This window comes from Paramormyrops kingsleyae, chromosome 22, assembly GCF_048594095.1.
Source record: "Paramormyrops kingsleyae isolate MSU_618 chromosome 22, PKINGS_0.4, whole genome shotgun sequence".
Taxonomy (NCBI): Eukaryota; Metazoa; Chordata; class Actinopteri; order Osteoglossiformes; family Mormyridae; genus Paramormyrops; species Paramormyrops kingsleyae.
In genome coordinates, this window is record NC_132818.1 from 5,923,012 (window position 1) to 5,948,451 (window position 25,440).

The 25,440-nt window shown below is 45.6% G+C and overlaps 2 protein-coding genes across 7 annotated transcripts in view; both read right to left on the reverse strand.

Annotated features, from left to right (window-relative positions):
• The window catches only part of elfn2b (extracellular leucine-rich repeat and fibronectin type III domain containing 2b), a 62,960-nt gene extending 61,064 nt beyond the window's left edge, over positions 1-1,896 (reverse strand). For all 6 annotated transcript variants that reach the window (XR_002838117.2, XM_023810762.2, XM_023810756.2 and 3 more), the window contains exon 1: positions 1,718-1,896. The gene's annotated coding sequence lies outside the window, so the exon portion shown is untranslated. The remainder of the gene's footprint in view (positions 1-1,717) is intronic.
• Positions 1,897-13,518: 11,622 nt separating this feature from the next.
• On the reverse strand, positions 13,519-24,382 carry LOC111843233 (adhesion G protein-coupled receptor E3-like). The gene is made up of 18 exons (XM_072705221.1): positions 22,589-24,382; positions 22,442-22,477; positions 21,665-22,048; positions 21,385-21,519; positions 19,328-19,468; positions 19,133-19,170; positions 18,961-19,038; positions 18,654-18,834; positions 18,439-18,558; positions 18,193-18,362; positions 17,690-17,860; positions 17,413-17,622; positions 16,839-17,074; positions 16,553-16,619; positions 16,348-16,439; positions 15,254-15,413; positions 13,944-14,042; positions 13,519-13,542 (listed from the first exon to the last, which is right to left on the reverse strand). Exons 1-18 carry the CDS (start codon positions 22,617-22,619, stop codon positions 13,519-13,521), a joined length of 2,373 nt encoding a protein of 790 aa, XP_072561322.1. The 5' UTR covers positions 22,620-24,382.
• Between the last annotated feature and the right edge of the window lie 1,058 nt (positions 24,383-25,440).

The following is a 25,440-nucleotide window of genomic DNA, read 5'->3' on the forward strand; positions in this document are numbered from 1 at the left end:
ACATCGTCGACAGTCTCTAATTGTAACCTGTCCCTCAGGGCTGTCAATAAAACAGCACAGACCCTTCAGTCAAAGGCGACAGGAAGCGAGGCCCAGGAAGAGAGAGCCTATTACTGCACACTGCCTGGCACCTCCGTGTGACAAGCAGGGATACAAAACTAAAGGAGTAACAGGTGGGCCTGGTCACAGCCACCTGCTGAAGGCAGCCTGTCACCTGAGCTTCTTATTACAGTCGCACCCAGGAGCCGCGGTACTGCCAGTGATCACGCAAAAGCAGGATCCCGCTGCCGTTCCGGTAGGACTGGTACGATCATGAAACTCAGAGCCGAAAAGCTACCCCGAGATCCTGCTCACGGCCTCTTCAGTCCGGGAGGTTAACCGTGAAACGTGCTGTCGTTTTTATAAAAAATAAAATAAAATAATAATAATAAACCCTCCAGTTTGATGGGCTGTATTTCCCTACAGTATCAAACTGTTTCCTCAGATCGTGATTAATCAAAGGTCTCGGTATTTCGCATCACATGGGTATTTGCCCGTATTACCTTAAAGCCGACGCCTGCATCCCCGGCTAGATTACATTACCACCCGTACACATTAGATATCAAGCCGACATCCCGGCGTCCTATAGGCTACCAAGTTTAGAAAAATGACTGAGGCATTAAACTGAAGTGTATATTTATATAAAAAGGGGTGTGTGGGGCATATTTACATTGTTTTAGTCTGTCATTGATATTAATAATAAACAATTATAATGTCCATACTATAGCCGAATATTGATCGTGACAAATAACACATACGCTATGTTTTATTCTGTTAGCATTAATAAAATGTATATACGGTTACACAGGTGTGCATGCCGGTGTATTTACGGTTGAGATTTTATCAGCCATTGTGCATCAGCCATCTTTCCGTGGCGGCTAAGTGCAGTTTAGCGGAGCGGGACCTCGGAGCCAGTGCTGCGCTGCGCATTTGCCATCCCGCGAATCGGACCGGAGCGCTTCCCAAACTCCATCTCTCTCTCTCCGTATCTCTCCATTTCGCTCTCTCCCTCTCCCTCTCTCTGAGTCACAAATATTGTCACACTAACGCATTTTTAAATATCATGCCATCAACATCCCTATATTACTTAACCTGCAATGATATCGAGATGTATTTTTGTGACACGCATCGCTTTTTAAATAAACGTTTTTTTATATTGTTTTTTTATTTCTGTAGCAGTGAACGCTGGACAGAAACCCCGCGTCACTAATGTTTTTCTTTTTCAAAAATCCAAAATCAAATACAAGCGCATTACCATGTCTTCTCTGTATACATACAGATGCATGTAAAACAGCTGGCTGTGGGAATGATGCACCACTTTCTGTAAGCCATTTTATACATCTGCGACATGTAATATTAAACAATGAAACAAACATAATCATTCATTTAACAGAGACTGACAGACATGCAAAACCGACAGGTTCTGTTGTGAAAACGTAACCCCCCGGTTATAAATCTGAACTCCAGTGAGCCAGCATCCAGTGTTCCCAGAATGAGAGATAACAGAACAGGCTATTTTATCAGCTTGGAAAACACGTAGTGCAGGTGGTTGGATTACTGAACCCCCCTTTTCACTTCAGTTTTCAGCAAAATTGCCACCTAAACGACAGCAATGACCCGCAGTACCTCATTGTATTCTTGCAAACATCCATAAAGATATAAAGGAATATCACAATACCTCGCACGATCGCCCTTGTTCCGTCGTGTGTAATGAATAAGCTGTTTTTTCGCTCTCATGCTATGCTGTGCAAGACGGAGGGAGAGAGTGATAGAGAGGGGTGGGGGTGATCTTACGGAGAAGGGCTAAAGCTTGGGGACATTGCCACTCCCGCTTTCATCCGACTGCAGCGACTACAAACTAATTATAACATCAGCATTTAATGGTAACGACGGCATGGGTGCAGTATTTGCGCTACTTCGCGCGCTGCCCTGGTGTAGCCAGTGACATTGGCTGGGACTTATTTGCTGTGGAGCCGGTACGGAAATCAGTATGAAAGTTCAATATACAGAATGAACGGGCGAATATATTTTTTAATAACATAACCACGCATATTTGATTCACTCCTGAAAATATCCTTTATTTCCTGTGGATAATTAGATTCAGGCGACCAATAAGTTATGCGGACACTGTGGACTGAAAGAAAAGTTGTTCCTGTATTCGTGCATCTGGGTTGCCTTTCAATGTAATTCTTTGTATGCATGGTAAAAATCGTGTAGAGTACCGTATGAAAGGCCTCCCATGTATTTGAACCCTAATCACGTAAAAGCATACGAGCTACAGGAGCGCGGCGCAAGCGCGTTCACGCGTGTATCTCTGAAACATCTATTTAATCGGCGACGCAAATGTGTATATTCAGCTCCTCTTAGGTGTTAACTACAAACATTTATGCACTATCGCTCATCATTCCCCGCTTCTCTTTTCGCCTGTTTCCTCCACTGCGTCTCTGAACAGAGCCGTACCAGTAAAATCGTTATTGACATTTCACTGTGATTAATACGGGCGACACAAGCCGCGAGGAAGGTGGCGCCCCTCTCAATTTATTTTTATTGTGTGGTGCTTTATGATTTCAAATAGCTTAAGTACCAGACATGCTTGAATTGCGGCGATTGTTAGAGGCGTTCAGTCCTTTCCCACATGCGATGCCGGACAGCGCCGGGGACCGTAAGGATCTCGAAGGCTGAAGCTGGAAACGCCGGGAACTTGGTTCTGCAAATCCTTGGGGAAAAAAATGCACAAAAAAATTATTTTCCTACGGAAACGGCGTTTGGTCATACGTCTATACTATGTTCTATGAAATATGTATTTTAGCCTAGAAACAGAATATATAACAGGCTATCTCATACATATTTATACGTGTACATTATCCTCTGAGCACACAGTCACCTCTGTTGCAAGTCTCCAGACAGACCTGTTATTAACAGTAAACTCAGTTTAGTGTTGATATCAATATATGTCACTATAAATCAGTTTGAGCATTTCAGAGATTGATTTGACACAAGCATTTATTTTTCTTGCCAGGGTAATTTTGTACCTGTGGGTACAACCAATCGATTGCTTCAGATTAGAAGGTCTTGGGACTGTGAGCTGTTGTTGCATTTATAAGGTGAGGCGTAGGTGAGCCCAGAACCACTGAACACCATCCAGAACACCAACCCACAACCAATCTGGAGATAGCTGATCCCATGAAATAAACATGTGGCAGCGTCCGGTGGACTAACAGGTGGCGTGGGGGCTTAGGAGCGACATGCACAATCAGACTCCCGGTAGGTGTTCTGCTGTTGTACCCTTGAGCAATACACTTAACCTAAATTGCTTCAGTAAAAATATCCAGGCACTAAAATGGGCAAATTGTAAAATTGGAACCTAAGTAGGGCAAGTTAGATGAAACTGTGTGTTAAGCAGGTAATAAATAATCATTCTGAGCTCGATGCATTTTCTTGGAGTTTGCAAATGAATCAATGAAGGAAACTTTCATCTAACATTACATTCTGTATATGGGCTGAAGTTTGGGCCAGGCAGAGACTTTTGGCTCTGATAAATGTCTGACACATAAAGAGAAAGGACATCGAGACGCAAAACACCCACAGAGATGCATGTTCTTCGCTGATTACATCATTATGCTTCACTGGCAGATCAATGCTGCAGCCAGCTGAATAAGAAACAAAGAATCTATTCACCAAATTCCCCAGTTGCTCCCTTAAGTCGGAGCCGATGGCCACACCTTCCTGCCTTTTCCCTTCTCTCCAGAGGCCATGGAGACTTCAGTGGCCCGAGACTACGACCATACAGTGCGTGTCCTGTTAGCTTCACACTGTACCTTTCGGTGTTGCAGTTTGAAACCGAATAACAACACAGATAAACGACAGCAAAGAGGAATAGTGAGCGCAGGTCCCGTGCTCGTTTTGGCCAGACCGCCCCGCATGACTCCTGTGACGACCTGGACTCCTGAGGCTGCCGACTCTCAGCAGGACACCGATCTCCCCCCTCCTGTGCCCAACAGCTCCTCCGCGACCCCCTACCCTCCCCAGTCTTCATCAGGGAGGTTACCTGCTCCAAAGGAACAGCGCCTCCCCGGTGGGCTTGGAGAGTGACCTTTGGACAGCCATCAGGCGGCCAAAGAACTGGAAAAGGGACCGTGCATCAGCCAGTGAGGAAGCAGCTGAATGGATGATGTCACCAGCAGCGATGCACCGTCAGTCTATGGCGGGGGTTTACATGTGACCACCCATGTGACCTCCCATGTAGACCTCCACCAGCTACCATGTGCAGGCACACATACAGAATTCTGGAGCAGCCGCCCTGTTGACCGCTGTTGACCACGCAAGCCACAGGTGCCTGTCTGCTCTGTAAGGATGTTCTTGTGTGACCCTGTAGAAGATGCCGGGTGACAAAACCCTAACCCAGACGTGGTTAGACATTATTACCCTGGATATAAACATGGCTGTTAGTTATGCCCATAAATACTACACATGTGAGACAAAGACCCCATCCGTAATGCATCCGCATGCTCCTCTAGTGCGGTCGCACCATTGCGGACGTGCGACTACAAACACTGATGTTCTCACGGCTGAGGAGCGGTGCATGGCCTCCTGGAACAGCAGCGATGACACCGCGTGAGCTTTCGCCCGTCCATCGCCATGGGCCGGGGCGACAACTGAGAAATGCGAGAGTGTTTACAAAACAGCTCGGCTGAAGTGCTGCAGCTGTGTTCCCATGGCAACGGCGCGCCGAGCCGCGTGCCGAGGCATGAAGCGGCGGGGGGGGGGGGGGGGGGGTTGATGTCCGTCCTCTCTTCTGCGCTTTTTATTTCTTCCACTCTCCGTGTCTGCCGGCAGGATGCCAGTGGATTCATGTTCTGGTGTCCTGCACACAGCCTGGTATAGGAGTAAACAAATCCTGCGCAGGCAACAGACAGACACAGTAAGCAAACGAGAGAACCGGCGCATTCATGTGGCACAAATGGCCCCTTGATGGCACAGCGACAGAAGCCACGACGAGGAAGTTCAAAAGTCGCTCTGGTCAGGTGAAACATTGCACAGAGATGGCTTAGGCTGTCCAGCGAGCTCTCCGGGTCTTCCTGGCCCATGGGTGCTTTATATGTGCTGTGAAGATATTTGTTGGGCTTCAGGGTGTGTGGCAGAGGGGGGAGGGGGGGGGGAACTAGCAGAATTTAGTCAATTCCCAATCTTGTGTGACTCATTGCTCCCCGGGAGCACAGCAGGTATAAATAGCAAGACTGACACTCTTTCCGCAGCTTCCCAAAGTGACAGTGGGGTGCATCTTCCTAAAACCGTACGCAGGTTTCCTGCTAAACAGACCACCGAAAGTATCTCTGCTAAATATTGAGGCATCACTGCACACAGTGCTGGAGAATTTATGGCCGAGTAGGCAGTCTGAGATCCACTTAAGGTTCCCCGGCATTAGTCAGAACAGCTGACGCGGTCCTTAATGTCAACAGGTGTCTATAGCTAAAAGTACGGAAGAACACAGTCACTTTATAGTCCATGGTTTCCTCAAGCACATGCTACTTTGGACTGTCTCCACGGCAACAGACATCTAAGATGTTTGAGTTGACGGTGCTGGGAGTATTTGCATGAGAGCCTCCTGTCCAGGTGAGCCACGTGCTGACACAGCGCTGAGGCCGGAGCATCAGCTGCCGCACTGCACATATCAAACATGGGCTGCTGCAGTCAGCCACTGGAAACCACATCCACTGGCGTAAATATCTCACTGTAGCAGTTAAAGGTAATTCTTCCAGGTCTATCCTCCAGGGCGTGTTTCTGGGGATAATAAAACCCTCTCTTGTCACACCAGTGATAAAATCACGCCCCGTATTAATATACTACGCCTAATGCCTTGACTTGCTTGCGTCAGGTGAATTGCATTGTTTGCACAGAATGCCATCGGACGGTATGAATATACAAATTAGCGGTACCGCCGGAGCGCAGCGGCTCAGTGGGAGGAACTGTGGCCTGGTGGGTTCCACGCTGCCGTTCCCACTATGCTGTCTCCTCATCTGCCTGCCTTCCTTCTGGGTACACTCGGTTCCTCACACCTTTCTTGGTGAGATGTTCTCCACACATCCAGTGATCCGGGGCCAAGGGTCGCAGTTATCCTTTCTGATATAACTGATTGCTCAGATGACTGTCGACTCATCCATGCTCTGAATTATATATGACAGTATATTTTATTTACCATCGAACATTGATGTCAATATTGGAGTTTTAATACGTACAGGAGGTCAGTGGAACTCGTGGCACTGGAGTGCCCTCATGTGTCTGAATGAGGAAATAGCACTCGTATCCTGCCAGGTTTCATTTTTTTGTCAATGAAGGAGCATCCCTGTTTCATTACTTATTTCTGTTTTTAGAGTGCCTGTGGATTCTGATTATTAGGATTCACAGCTAAACATCTGAAGGACTTTTTGCGACTGTCTTAGATCTGACCTGAGATCAGGCATAGCACTGCACCGATAAGAGGTGTCATGCAGTCGATTGTGCACAAGAGTGCTCTAGACAACATACGAAGCAGCTACCTGACTAAGAAAGCAAAGCCAAGGACCTGTGGGTAAGCCTTTCATCAAGTGCTTCTCCTCCGGAAACGGCTGCTCCGATGTGAGTAATGGGTGGGGAATCGCCCCTTCTCAGCCATGCTGTCCGGCAGTGCTTGCCTGGAGTCCTACCTTTCACTCTTATGGTGTCAGGATGAATGGGAAGTTTCGAAACGATGCATCCTTCACGTGTAAGTCTTTAAAAGGCACATGCAGACGCTCCGTTACGAAAACTAAATTACACTGCACGTGGTTTACGGTCAAACTTAGCATTTAATCCTTGACATCCTCTCAGATCAGTACACAGTGTGACGTGTATGAAGCACCTTCTTCATACCTGCAAACAAAGGGCAGCTGTAGGTCCTTCTTGATTTTTTTGGGCAGATCCTTCACAATCCTCTACAAATACAGGCTTTCATCACTCCCCACATGCTTTTCTCCCCTCAAACTGAGAGTCCCCACAATGCTATAGAGACACGGTCTCTTCAGACTCAGGGTCATCAGCTTTTCCGGTCACTCCCTTCCAGAAAATACTATGGAAAATACGACTGGCATTTCCCAGGCTTCTTTTCTTGGTCACCAATCCAGTTACAGCCTTCCGTTACACCCCCAAGCCTCACAGCCAACCATTCTTACCCAAATTTCACCTATTGTTGGTCCCGGGTGGTCAGCATTTTTGCACTTATTACCACTAAATTTCACTTAACCTACATGTTTACGCTGTTGTCCAGTTCAGCCATGTCTGATATCTTTGCCATATCAAGTTTTTATGAATAACCCACTGCGCTGAGATGATTCAACACTCAGCCAGCAGAGGTGAATCCCACTCTGGTTCAGCAGAAAACTTTCTGTCAGTGGGAAAATGTCTCTAAGAAAATTCTGTTTTTGTGTTGGTTTACAAAGTAGGCTCAGCACTAACATACTGTATTTAACCAGAGATTAAACTATTTTTATTATAAGTCTGCCAAAGGAACATGCGATTAATTTCTCTGGATACCTTAAAACAGTTCTGATTGTCGTGGAGATGACAATGGACACTCCAGGGAGATTAATTCATATGTTTTTGTCTGTGTTTTGCACTACATGTATTCTCATTCTGTGCTGTATGCACCAGAACTTCCTCCCGGGATCAATAAAGTACATCTTAATCTTAATCTTAATCTTAATCTTAATCTTAATGTGCTGAAGCAGCAGGCTGCCTGTGACTAGTTTCCCATATCCTGGTGTCCATTGAGCTTATAGCTGGGCACCATCCTCAGGGTTCTCACCCTCCTCAGGCAGCTGCAGAGAGAAGCTCGGACCCAGAAGACGCTCTGCTCGCTGGGATTGTCGGGCCACTGCAGGTGCACTGCACCACTCGCTTGTGGCTGCTGTAGATGGCCTCCACGATGTGGCTGAGGATGGTCCAGCCAGGCTGGAAGTCACGATGGTGCAGGCAGAGAGAGCAAGGCAGCCCTCCTCTGCCTTCTGGCCTGGTCTCCAGGCTGGGCACGTGAAACATAAGAACCCGCTCTTCATCATGAGAGCCAAACGACACGAAGGAGTCATATCTAAGTGAAGAGAGAAAGAGGCACATAATTCAAGTCAAGCATGATGAGTTTTACCAGCAAGACGCATTATCCATCAAAATAATTCATAATATGCTTTTATACAGTGGTATCATAGACATTTCTTTTGACATAAATCTTTGTAAGGCGCTTTGCATGCAGACGTGGACAAATTTGTTTTTTGTACTCTTCCCCAAGAACTATCTCTGAAACAACTCGAAACTGGCAAAAGTTTAATGGCATCCCTTATTGTTTATTCCATATTTAACACAAATCAGACTTTGCTTTTGATTGATTTAGTTGAATATTTTATATAATTAAACAAATGAAAATGACACAAACAAAATACTTTGGGGCTTGTCAGCATGCAGTTTGGCGAATTCCACTCTGGCTTTTTTACGTTTTTCTGTCAGTAGTTGAGCCCTCCTGGGTCTCCTTCAATGGAGCCCATTATTGTTCAAAATGCGATGGATGGTGCGATCAGAAAGTGACATACCTTGACTTTGGAGCTCAGCTTGAATGGTTTTGGATGGTCTCCTTGGCTCTTTTTCTACCATCCACACTATCCTTCTCACCAACCTGGGGCTGCATTTCCTCTTGCGTCCACGTTCTGCGAGGTTGGCTACAGTCCCATGAACTTTATACTTTTAAAAAAATATTGGCAGCTGAGATCACAGGAACATGAAGCTGCTTGGAGATGGTCTTATAGCCTTCACCTTATAACATGTTTATCTATAATCTCCTTTCTGAGCTCCTCAGACAGCTCTCTCCTATGCTTTCTCTGGTCCATGTTCAGTGTGGTGCACACAATGATACCAAACAACACAGTAGCATGTTCTTTCCCTTTAAGTAGGCTGAATGTCTCATGAAAAACTTGGCACCTGTGATACTAATTATGGTTAAACACTTAGTTTGAAACATGACTATAATGCAAGGATAAAACCAACAAGTCTGCCCATACCATTGTAGCATATCTTTGTAAAATAAACACCAAATAATTTCTTTTCACAGTTTTATTGGTTTACTCTATCACATAAAAAGGGCATGCAGGTATACATTAGACAATTGCTTTTAATTGAAACACTTTTCAGAAGAAATGAAACATTGTTTCAATGAGCTGCAAATGCACCAACAAATTTGTCCACGTCTGTATGTCTGTCTAAAGGGTATCAATTCATGCACGAACCCACCATACTTTCATTCATGTACTTCTTCTGGATGGCTTGTTGTCAGTTAACTGTATCTGATTCTGCTTTTGCGGAGTTGGATTTCCATTAACCATATTCTCAGCATGTAGTAGCCATAGAGGAAGTTCCAGCTGCCCTTCCCATAGGTCAAGTCTGAACTCCGCACCAGCATGGACACTGAGGCGCTCAGCATGAAAGCCAGGAACTCCGCCGGGTCGTGCAGACCACAGGCTGCCCATTGGCAAGTTTTTTGGGGTTTACCATCATGCTGGTTGGATACCTGATGCTATAAACGAGGATCACATGGACTCTGAAGTTGATGGCTCAGTGTCTGAATTCCTCATTAGGGCAAATGCCGGCCATAGGGTTGAAAGTGAATGTCCCAGAAGCGGAATTGGTGCAAGAACTGTTCGATAATGAGTGGAATGGTCTGGATCATGTTGTTGGTGAGGACAAGGTCCAGAAGGTGACTGCCCCAATTTCAGTCAGGCCAAAGTTCTCCAGGACCAAAGTCTTGAGGCTCGAAAGTGAGGTGAAGGTCCTGTTGGGCACCTGAGCTTTGCTGTTGCACATGTCGCTCATTTCGAGATGCGTGAGGTTGCCCAGCATGGAAAATGGTGCAGAATCTAAACTATAAAGTTTATTGGAGGAGAGGTGAAACTGCCTCAAGTCCCACAGCCCTGAAAAGAGCTTAGCTGGCAGCTGACAGAATCCATGAGGCTGCTGTCTCTGGGGTTTCAGGGTTGGCAAGCTGGACATTTCAAGAATAGGGGGGGGAGGGGGGGGCGGTCCCGTCATACACTCGAAGGTTATTACTGACCAGATCCAAAATCAGAAGCTTCTTCAGATTGACGAATGTCCGTCTCATCACCATTTTTATCTGATTACGGTCCAGGTATAATTAAGTGAGCTCAAGTAAGCCTTCAAATGCACCAGCACTGATGTACTCCAGACTGTTGCCACCAAGGTCCAGCACCTGGACTCGGGGCTTCTGAAGCTGTTCCTGTAGAGGGACCTGAGTCGGATGTTTCTGAGCTTCAGGACACTTAGCTTACGAAGAACTCGGAAAGTGACGTCGTAAAATGACCTCTATTGCATTTCTGAAGAGGACCGGTTCCTCCAGGTTGGCACCGCTGTTGTTGAGGTTCATGGGACAGCCGTGGCATATTCCTGACTGGAGAAGATGTGGTTATGCTGTAGAGTCAAAAAAGGTCAGGTAGGGAAATGAAGGATGCTCTTGAAGTTTGTGCAAAAATTGAGGTTTCTGATATGGTTGTGGTCTAGCTTCCAAGTCCTAAGAGAACTTAGACGCTGATGACAGGAGAAGAGCTGAGGCTGCTGAATCTCATTCTGGGACAAGTCCAGGCAACGGAGGAGAGCAGTTCTGAAAGGCTCCTTTAGCTTCAGTGTACTGCCCTTCGGTCAGATGGAGGAAGAGACTTGACGCATCGTTAAAACATCACACAGGGAGTAAAGGGATGTGTAATCTGAGAGGCCGGACTGCAGGGACAGGCTGACATTTTGTAGACTAGGTGCCCAGCTAGTTTTTGTGAGAAGCCGTGTGACGTTCGTGGGGTGGTGCCTGAAATCTATGGACTGGGGACTTAAAGGAGCTAATGCCTCAGGGTTCGAGAGATGATTTCTGGAAAGTTCCACATGTGTGACATTCTATGAGAAATGCTTGGCAGTGTAATCAAATCGTTTTTTTTTTTTTAAATCAAGGTAATTAAAGTAAGGCTTCCTTGTAAAATGGAAATGGAGGCATTTATATCTGATTCCCTGTGCTACAAGCTTCCAAGAAGCTAGTGCTCTGACATGACGGGCTCTCACAGCCCAGCTGATTAAAGGAGACGTCTAAGGTATGGAGAAACCCTGGAAGGCAAAGTCCTGGATCTCAGAGATCTGATTATTGTCCAGCCACAATTCTTCCAGGTCGGTCAAATTGAAGGAGCCGTGATCTGAGAGCAAAGTCAAATGACTGTAAGCGAGATTCAGCACCTTGGTGTTGTTGGGCCAGAAAAGCTCTGACAGGAGATGGTGTGAGGATCCGTCACACACTTTCAGTTATGGAAGGCAAAGATGCAGCATGTTAGCAGGATCACCCCAGGTGAGGCAGCCTTGTCTCGACAGTGACCAATTGATAGTTTTAGCATGAAATTCTCCACGCATTATCTGGAATGCACCCTCATTTCTACAAGCCCGACACAATTTCAGCTGGGCACTGAGTCACCACAGTGTTTCATCATCCTCACTTCCTGGTACACTGTTTTTTTTTTGTTGTTTTTTTTTTCTTTTGAGGTGTAAGAAAGAACGCAACCCCCCCCACAAGAGGAAAAAATACTACCAGTCATGTGTTCGTTTGTCTAAATATGTTAATGGTAAGACGTACGTGAAAACACTTTAAATATTCATCTAAAGTATCCCAGAACATTTTTCATTTATTCTTTACTTTAGGAAAATGGCTATATTGATTACATCATGACCATGAATGAATATAAGACACATAGTTCTGCGATACATTTTGCCATCAGAAAAGGTTCGTCTCTAATTATTCTTCCTGTGTCATACAGTGACATAAGGAGTATAGTTATCTATAGTAGCTTTTCTTTCTCCCACAGATTCGGAATAAAAAAACAAACAAATATAAGAGCACTGGAGGATTTTTTTCTTTAACAAATTCAGCTCATAGCAACTTTCTTTTTAGGTGTTTGCTGTTTGCTTTGTGATCTTTCATAAATAACCACGCATGTTTCTTCCATGACTGCCATTACAGAACAGCTGCAAGATGTATGAACTGATCAGCATATATTATGTATATCACTGTAACGCTTATAGGTTATGAATATTTGATTGGGGGGAAAAAAAAAAGCTTTGATTTAAAAATCACAGCACAGGCCACTCTTGGAGATGTATATGCTGAGAGACAACTGAGCAGTAAGGATTTAGCTGACAGAAATAAACAGTTTCACAAAAGAACAGCTTCCTGCATTAAAATGTCACTGCAGCAGACACTGAGATTGGGGCCTTCAGAAACACAAGGTCACACAATCTCACTGTAATTCAGACTCAGTGTGTCCCCTTGGTGACTCACTGACTCACCATTCGCAGAATCACAGGTTCAGGATGTGATTTGATCCCTTATATAATCCGAGGCCATGTTGCCACTTGGACACCGTGACTCAAAATATGAAAAGCAGGCAGACGGAGTGAAATATGAAAGGAAAGGGACTGGACAAGGGGTAGGGGAAGCATGGGCAACACCAGGAGGCCAGGGAGGCTCCTGTTAATTATGTATTGACGCTAATATGAATTAATATTACTTTATTTGTGAAGAGCCGGTCTCTGTTGCCGTTTGGCTTTGCGCCTCATTCCGCAGCCTGTGGAGACTCGTACAGGATGATCATCTGTGTGAGTGTGAGTGTGAGTGTGTGTGCCCTGCGATAGACCGCTGGTCGGTACAGGGTGTTCTCCGGCGGAGCCAGAACAAGTCACTGGAAGGTGGATGGAAATTGTATTTTCACATTGTGATTGGACTGGAAACTTCGGCTCGATACACGTCGGCCTGGTGGGGGAGACGCACTAATTCTGCTCCAGCATCTCATTCTGTAGCGTGAAGATGTTTTGGGGGAACCTTCAGGAAATTTACAATTAATACCCCAGCTGCGGTAAACACTGCAGCTCAATAATAAAGCGATTTATTAATACACATATACCCTATAGCTCCCTCAGCTTGGTGCGTTTGGTCCCTCATTCCCATTTACATGCCCCAAGGCTAAACAGAAGCAGATACATTTTGCTCAAAAATTGCATTTAATCACTTTGTGTCGCTCACAAAACACACTCCTTGACTGATATTCACTAGTAAACTCGCAGTAGCTGACAGATCATATACAATCCAATTTCAGTAATAAATATTAAATATTATGCAAAGTCATAACCAGTATTATTAACATACCTTAAGTCAGCCCTCTCATGAAAAGCCCCAAAAGTATATATTTTAAAAGAAATAAGCAGGTTAAGCAGTCTAATCATAATTGCTGTAGTTTCCCACAGATGAACAGAGCCTCTTTTCAGTGGAGACTCTCTGTACAGAGCAGCTAATATCTTCCCACTGCAACACAAAGTTCATGTCCCTCCTGCCTGCCGCGTTGGTGTTTGATGATGGCACCGTCTCCCCCCCCCCCCCCCCCCCCCTCATTCCTCGGATGGTTCTGCCCTCTTCGCCGCAAAGGCCGAACATGGTTTGGGAAGAGAGCAACACAAGTGCCATGTGAAGTGGACAAAAGAGCAAGATTCACACGAGCTATTTCTGTCCTTCTTTTGGACAGACATTCAGACTAACAGCGAGAGAGGGAAGCCATTTCTCCAGCCTTTGTGTAGCAGTAATGTTATGGGGGCGAAACCTTCAAAGAGACACTTCCCTTCTGCTAGAATGTGTGAGATGATACTTTGGGGGTCTGATCATCCAGCTGTGAGGTACGTTTCCCAAAAGCTTCCATTAGTAGCTTTCATAGTTAGAACTGTTTAGTTTCACGGTTCCAACTATGTAAGTTGCTAACGTTTTTAGCGACTGTGCTTTTGGGAAATGCACCCCTGAACACGGCGTCCCGTCTCCTTACCTCATCAAGCGTGTCTTCGCACACCGACGGGCGTCGGCTCTGAGTAGACCACCCCACTCTACACAGAAGGGAAAACCACCTCACATACTCCTCACGCACCTGTTCAAGACAGGAAACAGGTACCACATCTGTCAAATGTGGCCTAATTCTTGACCAGGGCAACTGCAGCCAAGATGCTGGGTGTGAAATGTCTTGCTACCTTCCCAACATTCTAAAACACTGTAAGACTGCAAGTCAAGAAATGGGTAACACTTCATTATTCTACATTGTACATACTTTCATAATGCATAATAATGCATTCGTAAAGTATCATAAATGCATGGCTTTATTTATAAAAGGCATAGTCATGTGTCAATGCATTATGACTGTTTTATGAAGGTATCATCCATAATGCACTACACATACCTTCATAATGCAGCATAAAGCATCCTTAATTCTTATGCTGACCATTATTATGCATTATGAAGGTATTCAAAGTGCATTATAGATGAGAGCTTCATAGAGCACTCACGATGCATGAAGTGCATAATTTGTTTTGCTTTTCTATAAATATTTAAAGCCGTGTTTATAATACTGTATGAATGCAATATAATGCATTACGAAGGTATCTTTAATGCATTGCAAAAGAGGGCTTCATAAAGAGTGTTACCCAGACTATTAAGAACCCATTAACCTGCCTTACAAACATTTGTAAACCATTTGTAATTGTGCTTATAAACAATAAGTATCCATCCATCCTTCATTCATACCATGTTATTAAGAACGCGGTCAGCTGCCTTACAAACATTTAAACATTTTCTGTGTGTGCTTATAAACATTAAGCAACCATTCGTAAGCAGACTATTAAGAACCCATTAACTTACGTCACAAACATTTGTAAACCATGTATGTGTTTATAAACAATATGTGACCATTTGTATTAAATGTTAAATAGTAGTTAATTAACTGTTAAAGAGCAGACCTTAATATAAAGTGTTACCCAGAAATGAAATGGAATGATGAAATGAAATGGGTCGGAATTAAATGAAATGTTATTTTCCTTGATGTTATGACATATTCTAACAGTACCCATGAGAATAAAAATCCCAGTGTCACATCACATAGTGAAATATTATTATTCACAGATAGGTTGTCATCTGTCACAATGATATGAATGAGAATTTTTAATTGAATGATTTCCAATTCGTTTATATAATTTCAGGATTTTCAGCATATCATTTCATGGATGGATGGATGGATGGATGGATGGATGGATGGCATTTCAGATATTAATTTGTAAAGCAAAAGCTCCACATGGACTGGAAAACGACCTCTCTGTTGAACAAACAGTGGACGATGAAGATGAAGGTTCCCTGTTGCGAGCTGAGGATGACAAAGAGGTACTGTGCGAAGAGGCTATTCTTCCAAAAGCCCAGTAGCCAGGAAGCGCCCAATATGATGCACTGGGCGAGGATTTTGAAAATGATCAGTCTGGAAGGGAAACAAGACAAAGCAGTCAGTCCTCGGTGGCGAGGTCCTGGGGTCAGACACACAAGCATACGCACCTAGTGTCCCTAGCCTGGGAAACATCGCTCACAGCAGTCAGTCCTCGGTGGCGAGGTCCTGGGGTCAGACACACAAGCATACGCACCTAGTGTCCCTAGCCTGGGAAACATCGCTCACAGCAGTCAGTCCTCGGTGGCGAGGTCCTGGGGTCAGACACACAACCATACGCACCTAGTGTCCCTAGTCTGGGAAACATCGTTTACAGTAGTCAGTCCTCGGTGGCGAGGTCCTGGGGTCAGACACACAAGCATACACGCCTAGTGTCCTTGGCCTGGTAAACATCGCTCACAGTAGTCAGTCCTCGGTGGCGAGGTCCTGGGGTCAGACACACAAGCATACACACCTAGTGTCCTTGGCCTGGTAAACATCGCTCACAGTAGTCAGTCCTCTGTGGCGAGGTCCTGGGGTCAGACACACAAGCATACACGCCTAGTGTCCCTAGCCTGGGAAACATCGCTCACAGCAGTCAGTCCTCGGTGGCGAGGTCCTGGGGTCAGACACACAAGCATACACGCCTAGTGTCCTTGGCCTGGTAAACATCGCTCACAGCAGTCAGTCCTCGGTGGCGAGGTCCTGGGGTCAGACACACAAGCATACACGCCTAGTGTCCTTGGCCTGGTAAACATCGCTCACAGCAGTCAGTCCTCGGTGGCGAGGTCCTGGGGTCAGACACACAAGCATACACGCCTAGTGTCCTTGGCCTGGTAAACATCGCTCACAGCAGTCAGTCCTCGGTGGCGAGGTCCTGGGGTCAGACACACAAGCATACACGCCTAGTGTCCTTGGCCTGGTAAACATCGCTCACAGCAGTCAGTCCTCGGTGGCGAGGTCCTGGGGTCAGACACACAAGCATACGCACCTAGTGTCCTTGGCCTGGGAAACACTGCTCTTCATATTGGCCAAAGTAAGACGGAGATTCCAGAGCATGATTCCAAACAACACACAGTTAATCTGCAATGGAATCACAAGACGGGCCTGCTCAGTGTCCATATGTACCATTCAGAAATTCAATTATGGGTGTTAAAGTGAGCGCTGAGCGAAGAATTGTCAGTAAGAATACATACACAGATTATCATGCACATGGGACCCAAAAAGCTCCATAAAAATCCGTGTTCCTTACTCAGCCAGCACCTTAAAGAGAAAAGCGTGTCCTAAGCATCAATGTCAGCGTTCTCCAATCAGGGCACCAAGCAGAACAGCTTTGAGACGAGAGTGATGAGGCCTCTTAGTTTCTGAAGGATTTTTGCATGGAATTTTTCCAACATAAAGGATGCAAATTCAAATTATGCGAGTTGTAGCGAGGATGCAATGAAACTTTATTTGCAACATCTAAATGAGAGAGATACTCACATATCCGCACTACCGTATCCAGATGGAAATAATCCTGCTGACACGCCTACCACTATTAAGGGAGTCCCGTAGCCAATCAGCAGGAGGTACTGGGCCTTTAGCCCCTCCCTTTGGATGACCTGCACCTTGTTTAGGCCCCTGACCAATAGGAAGAGCTGCAGTGCCTCCAGGAACATCCATACGAAGCTGGACACAAAGGCATAGTGCAGCAGCCCAGCGATGACAGCACACACGAGCTGGGGATGACAGAGGGTGGGTATGAGTTAACAGCAGCAGAGTCAGCATCTAACACTATGTGGAATTAAAGTAACTGAAGGACAGGACCTTCTGTAGGCTGGTCCTCAGATATTCATCTACATCTGGCAGAAGCCTTTGTACAAAGTGAATAACAGAACAGTGCAAAATAACAGTTATATAATATGATAAGCCAACTGAGAAAGGGAGGGCTGTTTGACAGCTGAGAATAAGGATTCCTGCATTATCATTCACACAGAGGCCCCGAGAAGCTTGCAGACCCTCTCTCACACCACTGAAGCACGGAAGGCAGACTAGGCCTGCCTGGGAGGGTCCTCACCCGGTTCTGCGTGCGGTTTATGCCCAGCGAGAAGAGCAGGTGTGCCAGGAGGAGGTTCAAGCTGAGGTGAAGGCGCGCCGTGTTGTTCACCTTGGGGTTCCAGCTGCAGAAGAGGAAGCTGAGAACCGCAAGGCTCAGGAAGACCAAGCCCACACCCATGCAGATCGGGCTCAGCCAGGTCAGCACAGGGTCATCTTCATCTACGCCCCCCTTACAGAACAGAGATAGCGTTCAGAGGGGAGCCCCACGTCCCCCGCGCTCTACCGGGGACACCCACCTGAACCTGTCCTGTCTGCAGGATGACAGCAAAGGTGGAGAGGTGGCTGCAGCTGCAGGCAGTGTGGCTGCTGACAGAGCTGAGCGTCACGCAGCCCTCTGTGGACCACTGCTGCACCCCCCCACGGTCCTCCCAGTAGACACAGGTCAGCCTGCCATCCTTAGGAGGCTCCTGGGGCAGACAGGCAGGCGACAGCACCGGAGTCAGCTTCAGAGAGAAACCTGGAAGCGATCTGTGTAGGCAGAGCCTCAGGTGTCCAGCAAGATACTGACCCGACCCGGTTCTGCTGGGTTTTCTGGCTCATGGGCCGATGAGACCTAGGTACTACCAACAGTCTCAGACCTCCTCACTAATAGCTTGTGGAAATAGCTTTATAATCACATGCACCTCTGATGGAGGGTTAGCGTTACGCTCCTGTGATTTTTGTCATGGCTGCGGCTTTTCACCCGAATGGTACATGATCTCTAGCATGTCAGCCTCTCAGCCACATGCCCAGTCTTCACCTGCTTGTGCTGAAATGTGAAGTTGACAGACTCAGGAAGTCTGCTGGCGTTCGCCCGTGGGACGAGGGCGATGCTGACATCAGAGTAGATCTTGGTGCCACTCGTAGCGAAAGAGCCATTTAAGAGTCTGTCCATTCCGCTGACTGACATCAGCACGGCCCCCGCCGACCCTGCGGGACAGAAGGCCTTAGAGCTCACGCGTCACTGTCATCATTCCCTGTGATTGACTCTCTCCTTGATTTTTACCATTGTTCTTCTCGGCTATACTTGAAATATTGATTTTCATCGTGTTGTTCCTGGCACTTAGAACAGGGGCTGCACCCAGACGCCAGCTTGACCCAGGTCCAACGGTCATCATGGAAATCTCTAAAGAAAAGCAAAAGAAAGAACACAAACAACTCTGCGTGAGATCTACAGCGTCTTCAGAAGCAGAGCTGCAAGGCCATTAGCCGCTCGCCCACCGAACTGGGGCGCCACCACGCTCGCTGTGTAGTTGCTTTGAGGGTTTCCCACGCAGAACGAGAGGAACTTTTCATAAATCTTCAGCAGAAGGCTGCCAATGTCCACAGCGCCTTCCTGCACGGTGATATTCACTAGCCTGCCTGCAAAGTTGACCAGTGTCGTCAGGATGTTTACGGCAACCTGAAAAGGAGAAAAGCATTTCCTTGTGGATCAACCTCATTGAACTGGTATTGCAATGGATGCTATAAAACATTTCTGATGATCTCCTTATATCCTGCAGCCGTTGGTTGGGTTCTAGATACTGACTGTTTCAGGGATAATCAGGTCTGGGCTGTTCTCCAAGTCCTCCATGATATTGCTGAGAGTGGTCATCACGTTTTGGGACTATAGAAAACAAATATAGGTATAGTGCTTATTTTATGAATGTTTTCATAGTGGTACCTTCCCAACATCTCCCATCTGAAGACCAACAACTAACCTCTTGAGCGATTAATGAATTAATTTTCTGTTGCATGTCTGGGTGGCACACATGCATGTGTGTGTGTGTGTGTGTGTGTGTGTGAGAGAGAGAGAGAGAGAGAGAGAGAGAGAGAGAGAGAGAGAGATTAATGGCCGTCACATTTCAGAAGCTTCAACCATCACTTAATATTTTGGGAACATACAAGACACATACCAATGCATACAGTCCCAATATCCCACACCGTTCCAGTAGAGGGGAAGCCTGTCTCACAGGAGCAGGTGTAGTTTCCGATGGTGTTCGTACACATAGCGTTGGTGCCACAGATACCTGGCTCTTCGGTACACTCGTCGATGTCTGCAGGAAACACAACGTGAAGTGGCCCAGATACAGCATGTCAGCACTTGATGCATAGAGGACCACGCCGGGGTAGGTAGGGTTAGCGTTAGCTACCAAGCCGGGGTAGGTAGGGTTAGCGTTAGCTACCAAGCCGGGGTAGGTAGGGTTAGCGTTAGCTACCAAGCCGGGGTAGGTAGGGTTAGCGTTAGCTACCACGCCGGGGTAGGTAGGGTTAGCGTTAGCTACCAAGCCGGGGTAGGTAGGGTTAGCGTTAGCTACCAAGCCGGGGTAGGTAGGGTTAGCGTTAGCTACCAAGCCGGGGTAGGTAGGGTTAGCGTTAGCTACCACGCCAGGGTAAGTAGGGTTAGCGTTAGCTACCACGCCGGGGTAGTCAGCCTTTATAACAGGTCCAAGTGTCGTAGCAGTGATATTTGCAGAGTTTATATTGAGATGTCTATGAACCTCTATACAGCTCAGTTCAGATGCAAGGCAATTCAAAGTGCTTTACAAAGGCAGAAGGATACATTTAAATAAAAGACATTAAAATCACATTTAAATGTAAAAAGACCCCCTAAAAACCAAACAAACAAATAGTTCATTGAAAAGAAGTTATATTGCAGTGACAGTGACTAAACTAATTTAATTACTGAACAGCCACAGCAGACAGTAATGTTTTAAGCCCTGATTATAATGAGCCGACAGTGTTAGCAGACGTCAGGTCTGCAGGAAGCTCGTTCCACAGACGGGGAGCACAGACAGTGAAAGTTGCTTCACCATGCTCGGTCGTTCCTGGGAACGCTGAGTAAACCTTCCCCATATGGCCTCTGGGGTCTGGATGCTTCATAATGTTCAAGTAAATCAGAAATATATTTGGGCCGAGACCTTTTAGTGTTTTGCACACAAGTAATAATATTTTAAAATCAAGCCTGTGATGCACAGGAAGCCAGTGCGGTGACTTAAGGACCGGCGTGATATGCTGTATCTCCTGGTGTCAGTGAGGACTCTGGCGGCATCATTCTGGATGAGCTGCAGCTGTCTGACTGTTTTTTTTGCCAAGACCGGTGAAGACACCATTACAATAGTCTAGCCTGCTAAAAATAAATGCGGGGACAAGCTGTTCTGTATCTTGTTTAGATACAAATCCTTTAATTCTTGCTGTGTTTTTAAGGTGGCAGTAGCCAGCCCATAAGCAGCCATTTTAAAGAACAGGTGCATTTATCACACAGACTTCAAATGTCAAAATCGGTGTTGAATTTTGCTGAATGCAAATAAAAACGATGCCCCACTTGCTTTTGCCCTGTGTGTGTGTGTGTGTGTGTGTGTGTGTGTGTGAGAGCGTGAGGGAATTTTATCGATTTTATCGATTTTACCCCCCCCCCCCAAAAAAACTGTAAAACTGAAAGTTTTGTTTTACTTTCACATCCTCTTTTGTCTAAATGAAACCGTCACCGTCACTGCTCTTCAGTGTTTTTGTTTAGCCTGGAAATGAAAATTTACTTAGAATAACCAGAGGCGGACATTTCAAGACCAGCAAAAAATCCAAACCAGGATTTTGTTTCAACCAACCAGTTGAATATAAAGAGTCACAGTCACAGGGTACGCAACTGGTTGGTTGAAACAAAATCCTGGTTTGGATTTTTACTTTCTGGACCTGAAATGTTTGCCTCTGGGAATAATACTTTAAATATCACAAACATTTAAAAGGTTATTTCATCACATTGGTTTAAGAAACTAAAAATATGTTTTTATTGGCATGGAATGAGGGAGAACTTTGGGCTGATCCATTAATATTTGGGCTTTTTTCATTCCCAACACAACCATGAAATGTCAATGGATCATTCTGGGATAGTGAGTGACAAAACAGATTTAGGGACACTTTAAAAAAAATCAGCAGAGGGAAGCAGGGGGAAAGGCGAGAGGCGGCAGCTGGTCACCTATACAGCCGTAGGACTCCGGAGTGGGATCGGTGTTGTCCTGGCGGTTGAACCCACTGTTGCAAACACAGCCTCCGGAGGTCAGGCACGTGGCGTTGGGGCCACAGGGGTCCTCCCCCCAGCACGAGCTGTGCACTGTGTGAGAGACGTGTGACACGCAGGCTAACTGGCTTCCCCGCTCCGCTATCACTGGCCGCTTCATTTGCACTGCAACTCTCCTCAGTGCATCATCCGGACCACCCAAGTTCGGGAGCAGAGAGGCATAACGATGGATACTTACTGAGAGAGATGCCAGTGTTCAGACCCTGTAAGCAGGGTATCTTCGGCAGCTTGTAGACGTAGAAGCCTCCTGAGCAGGCCGTCTCCATAACACCAATGAAATGCACATAATGTGCATTTCCTTTCCACCGGCAGTAAGCACTGCCTGTCAGGGTTTCATACACAATGTCGGGATGAGTGAAGTTCATGTAGATGGAGCACTGGGTGCCGCTGCGATTCTCCGGGACGCTGCTCTGCACTATGATGTCACCTGCGATCCCCACAAAGCGCAGCCACTTGTTGGAGAGGCCGTCGTCGCACTTGTACTTGGCAAGGGTGGATGAGGTGAAGTCCTTGTTCCGCCAGGAGTCACTAACCAATGTGTACTGAAGGCAGGGGTCTTCTGCTGGGAAAGATGCAGACGAGGACCATGCCAGGGTAGGTAAGATGTCCAGCCAGTGAGACGGGCTCCTCTATGGGGCTTCTCAGCTCTCTTCCCATCCCTCAACGACCCACCACCCTTTCTATCTCTCCTTTTTGCAGGTGCTACTTTTCCTTCATTTTTATCTAATGTGCCTTTTTTATAAGCTGCTTAAAATAACCTTTCCCTTTAAAAGAATGTCAACTACAAAATATATACAACACACCATGTAATTCTCTTAAAATGTACACAGATGCCATTATAATTGGAATATCGTAATAATTAGACAATGACATGCATGTACTTAACGTTGCAAAAATCGTGCTACACATACTTGCCCTAAAGAATTGAAGACAATACATGCACCTTTATAGTTACCATTGCAGTGGCCATCTTGAAGCTGAAGCAGGCAGCCTGTGTGCACAGGTTAGAAAATGCAGAAATATACATTTAATCAACTAACCAGGAATGGTTTACTCAAGGCAAGACAGTAGAGACTTCAATTAGCCAACTACTGCGACTTACCCAGCCACAGAGGGAGACACCAGGAACTCATCTGAAGATGTCTTCTGGCCAAACGGGAGCAGAAGGAGCCGAGCAGTGACTACTGGGATCCTGCAGGGCCTTTGCGAAAAAACACTTTTTGCTTAAATGAGACGTTTTGGGGAGATTTGCATGGGTTGTGTTGACCCTTCCAGGGAGCCACAAGGGCAGCAAGAGCTCATTTGGGTGCTTCCAGTTTAGAGGGAAATTGATAAACAAAACTGAGAAAATGGGCACCCTCAAGGTCTGTGAAAGGGCGTGGGGCGCCCGTGGAGATGCCAAGGGGACTGAGAGACTGAGGCTCAGCAAGTGAAGGAAGACACTGAGGCCCAGCAAGGGGAGGAAGAGACTGAGGCTCAGCAAGCGAAAGAAGAGACTGAGGCCCGGCAAGGGGAGGAAGAGACTGAGGCCCAGCAAGGGGAGGAAGAGACTGAGGCTCAGCAAGTGAAGGAAGAGACTGAGGCTCAGCAAGCGAAAGAAGAGACTGAGGCCCAGCAAGCGGAGGAAGAGACTGAGGCTCAGCAAGCGAAAGAAGAGACTGAGGCCCAGCAAGGGGAGGAAGAGACTGAGGCTCAGCAAGTGAAGGAAGAGACTGAGGCTCAGCAAGGGGAGGAAGAGACTCAGGCTCAGCGAAACCATACCAACCGAAAACCCACAGCTGCTGCTGGACCTCTGAACATTACAACTGGGCAAAGACTAACCTGAAGCAGCAAGCCAGCTGATGTGTAATGCGTGGGATACGTGGCTCTGTCAGTCCTGAGGGGGCAATGTGTGACTCAGCCAGTTTGTGTGCAGTGCCTGTCACGAGGGTCACCAATCAAATCCCAGATGTCACTTTTAGGCCCCTGAGCGAGACCATTAGCCCCAAATGTGCCAGGGACCGGTTGACCTGCTTTCTCAAAAATATGTGTTGCTTTGGATAAAAAGTGTCTGCTGAACACATGAATATATTCCAAATCAGAACAAACCTTTAGATGATTTTTTGTTGCACAACCTTCCAACTTTTTGATACAAGCAAGAGCAAAGCTTCTTCATAAGTTTTGAGGTTTTCTAGTGCCAGTACAAACTGTAATTAAGTATAAGTTTACTTGCAAATGTACTGGGACCCTCCCTGAATCCATGCAGCGGAGAGGGAGGGGCAGACGCCGGCAAGGTCTCACAATCAAAATCTGAAAGAGGGAAATTTGTCATTGCAGCTACTTTACATAGAACAAAGGGAAATAAATGGAGATAAACTTCTCACCTCTAACCCTTTTCGTCAGTTTTCTGCGTTTGCTTTGCAAATTTTATCAAGCACTGTTGCAATTGAAGCCCATGAAAATACACAACGAACAAGCGAAAAGAATCAAAGAAATAGAGAACAGGAAACTGGAGAATACCGCTGTACATTCCCATGTCGTGCTGTGAGAATCCTTTTACCTGACACTCATAAACACACAGAGTGATGCACTATCACAGTTGAATACAAAAGAAACAGGCCAAAGAAAGATTTTATTGAAGAGAAACGTGACCCATAGTTCTGATCCGAATTTCGAGCTATAATTTATTTCACAGTCGGCTTACTTACAGTGCTGCATCTCCCCCACCGCATCCATGCACGCCTACACACAAACAGGTAGTGAATCAATGTGTAATAAAAACAAATACAGGACTCAGAAACCGAATGAAGGTGAATGCAAAATAATTGTCAAAAAAGACTTCATTGTAATGGTACTTTTGTGTATGTACATCTACGCACTACAACTAGAAAGTAATAAAAGCAAAAAGTAGCATTCCTCCCTTATAATTAAAATGCATAACACATAAAATATTTACGAACCTTATGATGAAAAATAACAATAAAACGAAAAACAACTAATAAGACAGGCCTACTACAGATAATTTACAGCTTAAAAGTGAATCAAATACATAAATTCTATGAAATATATGTTTAAAACAAAGCACGGGTTCGTTATATGAAATCATCATGTATTACATCAAGAATATTAGGTTAAAGAAAACCAGCGTTACAGAAGGTAAATTATTCAAGTTACGTCGCTCAAAGTCACCTCTTATTATTCAAAACAGCGCATTGTCCAGCAGAGCAGCGCGCCCTGCCGGCGAACGTTAGTACTAATATTTAATTTCCCGGCTGAAATACAGGATATTTCACGAGACCTTTATTACATCCATTGTCTTTATAAGCGTTTCAAATAAACTGTACTGGTGTATATTATACAGGACATTTCTGTCTGGCTACAGTCAGAGCATAAACTAAAATACAATGATGGAGTTTAGCTCCTAATTTTTTTTATTTAAAACTTAATTGTGGTTTAAGTAGTTGGGTTAGGTAAAACTGGTTTAAGTAAATTAAGCAATACTTAAGTATTTTTTGTTTTAAACAGGTAGTTCGAGTATTTTTATGATTCACTTAAATTAATTAAAGTGAGAAATAGAATTCAAACCGTACAGGTATCAAAGCTACGGAAGAGGATTAGGGCCACCATGAAAATATTATTTGAATTCTGACTTTAACGTCAGAATTCTGAGAAAAAAGTCAGAATTCTGACATTAAAGTCAGAATTCAAATAATATTTTCATGGTGGCCCTAATCCTCTTCCGTACAAAGCAGTAGCGATTATGATTTTATCAATCCATCCATCCATAAATACATCCTTACATACATAATACACACACAAACTTTCTGTAACTACATGTCTTATTCAGGGTCGGGGTGGTTTGGAGTCTATGGGAGCAAGGCAGGGAATAACCTAGAATGGGGCGCAAACCCATCGCAAGTGCCTTATGATTTTAGACGGATTAAAAAAAAAATAATGCGACAGTATGGCCCGGAA